At 50.3% G+C, this 8,277-nt stretch overlaps 1 protein-coding gene across 2 annotated transcripts in view; it reads right to left on the bottom strand.

Moving 5' to 3' along the window:
* Positions 1-2,592: 2,592 nt before the first annotated feature.
* Positions 2,593-8,277, bottom strand: part of PDGFRB (platelet derived growth factor receptor beta) — a 32,511-nt gene continuing 26,826 nt past the window's right edge. For both annotated transcript variants that reach the window (XM_051793848.1, XM_051793849.1), the window contains exon 23: positions 2,593-7,859. In XM_051793848.1, the coding sequence (XP_051649808.1) occupies positions 7,709-7,859 (151 nt within the window). In that variant the 3' untranslated portion in view covers positions 2,593-7,708. The remainder of the gene's footprint in view (positions 7,860-8,277) is intronic.

Here is an 8,277-nt window from a genome sequence, read left to right as displayed (position 1 = left end):
GCTGACGGTGCTGGAGATGACTAAGAGTCATGGGGATGTGGAGAGAGCTCTTGGTTTTGGCCAGAGAATGGCTGGAGAGTGTGAGGGAGTCCAGGGAGAAGGAAAGACAGCTTTTGGCCATAGAACGTTTCCTCTCAGCAGTTTTTCCTGGCAGGATGCAAGGAAGAAGAACACCAATTGGAGGCAGAGTGGTGCTCTGGGGGGCTCCTGTGCAGAGCTGGGAGCTGTGGAGCAGCTGGGCCACAGGAGACATCTGCCTGATTAGTCTTTCCTCCTTTTAAGCCAAAGGGGTTTTTTAAAGGATGTTTGTTTCCCTTTTTCTTCTTTTCAAGTCATTCTTTTATTTTTGTTTTTTTTCCAGGAACAAATGCCAGCTCAGACATAACTGACTCACCAGTGTGAACAAGTATTAAACCAGACAGGTTTAATACAGAGATGGGAAACAATCTCTCAGCCTCCCTTCTCTCTGAGTGGGCCCCTTGCAGAGCATCTCTGATGGCAGTGGTCCCAAGGTGACAGCCTGGACTCATGGTTCCCCAAGCTGGACTGAGCATGGGGATTCTGACTGGGACAAGCTGTCTGCTGGGTGTCCCTCTCTTTTTCGTGGCTTTCTCTTCCTGCATGCAGGCTGCACTCCAAATCCTATGGGTGCAAGCAGCAGCTCAGCCACAGGAGTGCTGATGGGGCTCATGTGCCCAGGCAGCTCTGAGCATGAGGCAGGGATGTTCTCAGAGGAGCTGCAGCCTTATTTTGAGCCACTTGAAGCCCAGGGATGTCTGTGGAGGCCCTGATGGCCAGGACAGACTTGATCAGTGCCTGGTTAGCCACAGCCTGGCTGTGGAAAGGGGAGTGGAGGCTGCTGTGAGCCCTGGCTGGGAGCACTCAAAGCTCAGGCTTGTTTCCCCAGGTTGAGAGTGGGGCTGGGCTATTCCCCTGCAATGAGCACAGCCTGCCTGAACTGCCCTGCAGCAGTCTGGGGACATCCAGTGTGGAACATCCATGTCCTGTTAGTACTGAACTGTCAGTGCCCAAACAGCTACAAACCCTGGTTACAGCAGGCCAGGGTTTGACACTGCAGTCTGAGGTTCTCTGCTTCCCTGAGCTCTTCCATGGGATGCCTGTCTCATCACTTGGAGAGGAGACTTCTTTTGGGGTGGGGAAAATGCCCTGCTGGGGGTCCCCATGTCTGCCTAATGCTTTCCAACCCTATAACCCCCTCCTCAGTGCATTCCAACATGCTAAAGGCCTGCCAGGTAGGGATTGGGCAGTGGGAGCCCACTGGGTTCAGGGCTGAGGTCTATCAATTCCCCTTCTCTGCTTCACCCTAAGCCTTTGCTGCAGCTTCTCTGAAGATGAGGTGATTTTTTTCCCCTGCTGATTCAGCTCCTGGAGAAAAATGCCCTGACCGAGCTGTGCCAGGTGACTCAGAGCATATCTGTGGAGAATCAGCCTGAGCTGGTCAGGGAGCCTGCAGACCTCCTCTCTGGCAAAATGAACAAAGGCAGGAACCCAGGACAGGCTGTGCTGGAAAGGGGAGCCTTGCTGGGACTGGGATCAGACTCCTGCAGCGCATGCCTTGGGCCCTTGGGGTACCCAAAGGGTTTCCAGGAGCTGAAGGAGGCACAGCTTCTGCCAGTGGGAGCTGCATCATGCAGCCTGAAAACAGAGTCAACATCAATATGCTTGAACATCAGGTCAAAATCCCTCTTCACAGCAACCCTGTGCTTTTCAAGCACATGGGTCAGAGCAGCTGCAAACAGCTCTGCTCTGCAACCTGGGGTCGTTTTTGGAGGAGCAATTTAAATGGAGAGGAGAGAGGAGAAAACTGGACTCAGGAGGTGCCTGTCTGTCATGGGGCTGGGGCACCTCAGTGTCTCTGGAGGGGTGACTGGGGAAAGGTGAGGGCAGAGGGGGGACCTGTGGGAGTGGTGATGTGGGAGCCAGTACTTTGGAGTTGCATCTTTTAAGGATATCAGCAAGTCCTAGAGGGAGGGGAGGAGAGTTGGACTTGGGGAGCCCTGTGCACTGCCCCACTGCTACCTCCAGTCTCTCCCACTGCCCTGAGATATTAAACTATGAGGAAAAATCAACAGTGCTGTGGTGTCTCCCATCTCCTTCAGCCCCGCCACTGTTCAGCCTGGCATCTCCTGCATCTCTACCCTGATCTGAGCACAGACCCAAGGAGCATGTCAAGTCCTTAGTTTGGGGCCCAAACCCCTGGCATTGGGGATACACACAGGAACAGCTCCCAGTATCCCTCCCTCTATGCACCTGCAACACAACCCACTGGCTGGTCATCCAGCTACCAGAGAGGTGGGGCAGATCCTGCCCTGTTTGCAGCCCCTTTTCCTTACCATGTCTCTGGGCTCAGCTGTTCCTTGCTGTGCTTCTCTCTGCCTGGCTCCCAGCTTGGCTTTCACTAAGCACTGGGGTCATGCACAGCGTATTAACATGCTTAGCCTTCACCCACGACATGGTTAAGCTGTATTCCCAGCCCTGCCTGAGTGGGAGCAACCAAAACGGGGCAAATAAAAGGAAGAGATGGAACTTTGCAAAATGAAAAACAACTTTATTTTTAAAACTCTTTTTTTTTTTTTTTAAACCGTATTTGTAAAAGTTTACAGCATAAAAATAATATCTCACGGCTATAGATGTGACATAGTACAAATCCTAAAAATACATCTGTAAACCTAGAAAAATGTTAACTCTTTGGTACCTTAGTCTGTGCTCTGCTTTTTCCCTTTGCCCTCTGGATGGTTTCTGACAGAGTGTGGAGGCAGGTGCTGCAGCTGTTCGGAGATGCTGCAGAGTAACAGCAAGTCAGCTCAGAAAGAGTGGGAAAGGGCACTCTTTGGGCAAGATTTGCAGTTCTGGTGCAATCAATCCATGAAGGAGGAAAAGACAGGAATGATGGGATGCTGCACGCCTCCTAGCACAAGCTGGCTTCTCTCCTACCCCTGCAAGAGTCATCTCTCCAAAGTGCTGCTGGAGCTGCACTGGAGTAGTTCCCCTGCCTTTGCCAAAGCCAACTAGATCCATCTTGGCATCTCCCAGAGACTTCAGATCTCTGAGGGTAACATGGGATCTATGCTGGGACCGCAGGAACCCATGTGCTGGCCCAGGAAATCTGGTTCTTAGCAATATCTGGCCCACTTTGGGCAGGTCTGCAAACACGGTGTCTCACTGTTACAGGCAGTGCTGGCCACTCAGCATCTGGGCAGGGCTGGGATCTGCTGCAGGGAGGACCTGTGTGTGGTCCAGGAGCTGCCCAATGCTTAGGGAGGACCTGCAGCTGCCCTGGCTGCTCCCTGCTTGGACAACCACCCGAGGCAAAGGACGCCAAAAGGTTACTGATGGCCACCAAAGGGCAACCTTTGTGTTCTCCAAGTGGGAGCACAGCCAGGCTGCATCCAGGCTCCCCAGGTCTGGCTTAGCAGCCCACTGCTCTCCTGCCCATGTGGGAGATGCTGTGGTTTGGATTGTGAGCTGGTCATATCGGTCCTGGGACCTGAGCTAAGCACTGAGCCCGACCAGAGCTCTCCTTTGTGCCTGTGTGTTGGAGCAGGGGGTTTTGCCTCCTTAGCACTCTGTGAAATCCCCTTCTCCAGATCTGCCAACTTTGCAGACCCAAGGCAGACCCTGGGCTTCCCCACAGGCCAAACCTACCTGCCCAGTGCCCTGTATTTGAGGTGCTGCCTCTCCCCCAGCCCAGAGCCCTGACTGGAAAGAAGGGGAAGAGCCGTTTCCCACTTCTGGCTGACTTCCTTCTGGCTGCACATCTGCACTGCACTTCTGCCTCCCATCCCCATGGGACTCCACCACAGTCTCCTTGGCAGGTGAACAGAGACAATTTAGTTACAAGTAAAGTCCGCTGTGCTATAGATTTCTTAACACGACACAAACAAACACTAAACGTGACACTCTTGCTTAAAAAAATAACACGCTCAAACCGAGAAGGACAAAAGGATTAAAACCTGTGCACACATCAGTCTGAGAAACAACTTAAATGTGGAAAGAGACACCAGAGTAACACATTAGTTTCTGGGATACACTTAGGTATGTATGAAATAGTGACTGGCAGTAGGATTATGCATATACTGGTGCTGATAACAATGTAACAGCTGTAGAGTAAAATATAATCTACAAATAAAAAGATATTGCACAAGAGATGGGCCCAAGCTGTGGCGTGTGTTCCTTTATGGGGGGCTCAGTTTGGGACCACCTCTGAACACAAAGACACGCCCCAACGAAAATGCTGATCATCAAAACTGAAAACCCAGAGGGACCAGTTCCCTTCAGAGTCTCACTGGAAAAAGTAGGGCTACAAAACTGATGGGCCCAGAACAGCCAACCATTTCTCCTGGCCCTCACTCTCCAGGCCATGCAGAGACTGGAATGTTGGCAGCAGAGACAGAGGGAGCGTGGGGCTGGAGCTGGCTCCCCATGTGGAGAGAGCTTGTCTGGGGGGATGCTCTAAGTCCCAGCCCTGCCAAGCCCTCTCTTTGATGGATGCTTAGCAAAACATGTTGGCTTTGCCCAGCTGCCAGCCTGTGCTGGGCTGAGAAGGTCTGCTCCCTGCAGCTTGCTAAATGGTGATGGGAATAGCTGGAATGATGCAGGAGTAGAGTAAGGATAGGAAAGTACCACAAAGTGCAAGACTTGGCTCTTAAAATTGCAGGGCCAAGGACAAACATTTGGTCATATCTCTCTGGAGGGGAGAATGGTACCATTTTGCAAGGAGTCTGGCGTACCTACTTTAAGAAGGAAGAGGAGGGTGGGGTTATCATCCCATCAGCAGCCAGAACAGGCTTTGATCCAAAGAATAATTGCAATAAATCTTCAAATGTGACAAAATGCCATAGGCATCCAAGTGTAGCTAATGCCCAGCTAATAGGACAGGATACTTGAGTTCCCCCAGAAGGAATAAGATCTCCTCTTTCAGGACTGTAGAAATTATTTGATAGTGGGAAATTAGTAATTTAATTAGCAATTAAATTACAAGATAGAGTTTAGAAAAGGATTTGCAAAGTAAATAAGCAAATGGCCAAAGGCAAGGTGAGAAGGGGTTAATTGATGGTGAAATTTTTGGGCTGGATGGAGGTAGTAAAAGTAGCTCTCTCAGATTGCTCTTGATGCTAGGAGTATTTCATATTTTTATTAGTCAGTCCAGCCCAAAAATAACACTTTTTAAACAAAATTTGCTGATGACCCAATGTCTGGAACAGCAGGGAGTATCTTGGTTAGAAATGCTGTAAGTGTAGAAAGACGAAGGTGCTTAGATTGGTCAGAGGATGACTCCAAACTGTCAGTATGTTGTGGCTGGGAAAAGGCCAGCATTATCCAAAGCTACACCAGGCAAGTCAAGACCAGCACAAACCAGAACTATTAATGCCCTGTGAGGTCTAGATTTGACCTCCTCTGGAGTACTGGATACTTCTGGTCACCTTTGATAGAGAAGGACAAATTAAAAATGGAGCTGGTGCAGACAGGGGCTATTAGGATGATCTGATGTGCCATCCTATGGGCTCAAGTTGCAGTGACACAGATTCTGCCAAGCACCTTATATGTTAGAAAAATAAAGTGGTCTGACCCAAAGGATCTCATAAATTACTGCTTCTCCTCAGTGAGGATCATCTACTGAACTGTGGCCATAGAAGATGGCTCCTTCATTACAAGCAGGAGGAACAGAGCATGGAAAAACAGTTGTCATTCACAGTGTGTTTCCTATGGATGGTGGGGAATCTGACCACATAGGCTGAAAATATACTCTGGTGGCTGCCAATAAAAGTGCTATTTCTTATGTTCACATTTTACCAAGGACATCAGCCCACAAAACACCTACTTCTCTTTTAGCCACATAAATGGCAGCACTGGAATGGTAGACAACATAAAACAGAAGCTGTTTGGCTGGGGATTTCTGGCAGAAGTTTCATATTTTGAAAAAAAAAAAAAAATTCGCAGTGGCTCTGAGGTGGCAGAAGCCCAGCAAGATGCTGCTTGAATTTCTGATTTTGTAAACCTGCCTGTGCAGTTTCTGTAGGGTGCACAGAAATATGTGCATGAATAGGGCAAAGAAGGGGTTAATGGGAGCAGGGGACATGCAGCGAACAGAGCTCTGGGCACAGTCAAAAACTGTGAGAAAAACAGAGAAAAACCTGCTAGTGTAAATGGTGTCAGACCTCTGGTTTTGAGGGTCCAGCTTTCATCTCTGCAGAGGTGGGGTTCACAACTGATTTCAAAAGCCTGGTGTTCCTCCTGCTTTGAGTCTCCTTGTTCAAGTGCAGCTGAGAGCACAAGAAGCCCCAGGCCTGCCTGAGAAGTGAGGAAGCAGATGAGAAGCAGGAGGAAGGTCTCTGCCCGTTTAGTCTTCAAAACTCTTTCCAAGAGAGTGGAATCCTCCCCAGTTTGTTTTGCTCTGCCTGGCTCCCTATGACACTTCACAGCCCTGGGTATGCCTGACCCCCAGAAGGTGGCAGGGCACGAGACAGTTCAGCTCTGACCAAAGAGCTTCCCAGCCTCTCTCCCTCTCTTTCTTTGGAGATGTCCCTGGGTTGGCGTTCTGGCATCCTGATAGTCTTGCTGTGAGTCAGGAAGGAACAGTGAGACCTTCCATCCTGAGAAAGGGTGTTCAGGTGAACAGTTTATCAAAGGTGAGCCCTTGCTTCCCAAAGATAAGGCACAAAGATTCTGCAGCTGGCGTGGTTATATGATTTCCCAGCAGATGAGCTGGGCTTAGTGGCAGTAGATTAATGAATAGCCATATTGCTTCCTTATACTGGCCCTGGCTAGTGGATTAATATAGTTGTTCCCTTTAAATCTTCAATGGAGAATAATTAGCTTAGTGTCCACACAGACAACACAAACAACATCAACTGCCCTCTTTGCTTCTGTAACCAAGTCTTGTGAGAGCATTTGGAGTTCCTGGCATCCCATTGGAATCCTGGTGCCGTGCTGGGCACAAAAGGGTTCCACAAAAGGGTGTGACAGCCTGTAGGTGGGTGCAGAGCTGTTCCCCAGAGCCGTGGGTACCTGTAGTGCTTGTGATGCTCTATCCCAAAGTCAAGAAAGCTCTGTCAAGAAAGGAAAATGGTAATTCAGTACCTCCAAGACACTGGCTGGCCTCTTCAGGACTTGGCTGTGCTTGGAGGAGAATCCAATGTACTCTTGACCTCCAGCAGTCGAAGGTTGGTGTTGCAGGTTCTCTACACCCCAGTATTGGGCTCCAGGCAAATCATCTGTCCAAGTGGCATTTCACAGAACCACGGCGTGGCTGGTGCTGAGACCATCAGAGAAGTGCTGGTACAGAGGAGATGAAACTCATTGCCATGGAGGGGGAAGAGGCTGGAGTATCATCTTAGCAATGCAGAAAGTAGCGTCTCTTGTGGAGATCAAACCCCCATCTTCCACTTGAAAAGATGTTGGTCTGTGAGATGTTTCCCTCCTGCAGTGGTTTGATCACTAAGGAGGATTTGGCAGTGATCTGCAAGGTTTCTGGCACTGAGCCACCTCTTTATGAGAGGTAAGGGGATGGCAATGGGGAAAAGTCTTTAATTCCCCACCCAGCACTGGGAGATGGGAGGGAAGGAGGAATGCTGGGACAGGAAGGGATGTCCTCATGTAGGAGTGTAAAGCATGGCTCTCTGTGGCATGTGGGTCAGCCCCTCAGCTGGCCTCTCCGTAAGGAGATGCAGAGTCAGCCCAGCTCTGCCTACAGGAAACTCTCCTCCACTTCTTGGTGTCCTGTGGTTGGCTCCTGGCAGCCTGGCTGTGGGTCAGATTCCTGCTCCTCGTCCTGCCGGAGGCCCAGAGGGCTGTCACAGGATATTGTAGATGATGTGTTGGCCTCGTTCAGCATAGAGCTGAAGGGAGACAAGAGGGAGAGAAAAGTGAGTGTCTTGTCCCAGGTCTCCTGGTGGGAGAGGATTCCCAGAGCTCCCAGCAGCCCCACTCTATCTGAGTAGCTTTCCACAGGGGAATAGGCCATACCAACTGGATCTGTTCAGCCCTCAAACACAGCATAGAGCTGGTTAGGTTCTGCAGAACATGGTCCTCTGTGTGCCTTCCTCCTTGTGGATGGGGTCACTTGTCCCAGCTGTGCTGGCTGATGTATAGGGATGTGACATGGTGCCCTATCTTAGCTCATGTTCCAGCTCCTCTGGTTCATCTCCATCCCTGTGGGCTCATGTAGGTCACAGCCCCTCAGATGGGGTGACACTGCCCTCCTCCTCTCCCACCAGTCTATCCCTCAGCAGAGCATCCCTCTCCTCTTGAGGCCCC

The sequence above is a fragment of the Manacus candei genome, unplaced genomic scaffold, assembly GCF_025592945.1.
Source record: "Manacus candei isolate 608988 ecotype Guabito, Panama unplaced genomic scaffold, ASM2559294v1 h1tg000037l, whole genome shotgun sequence".
Taxonomy (NCBI): Eukaryota; Metazoa; Chordata; class Aves; order Passeriformes; family Pipridae; genus Manacus; species Manacus candei.
This window is presented reverse-complemented; position numbering and strand designations above follow the sequence as displayed.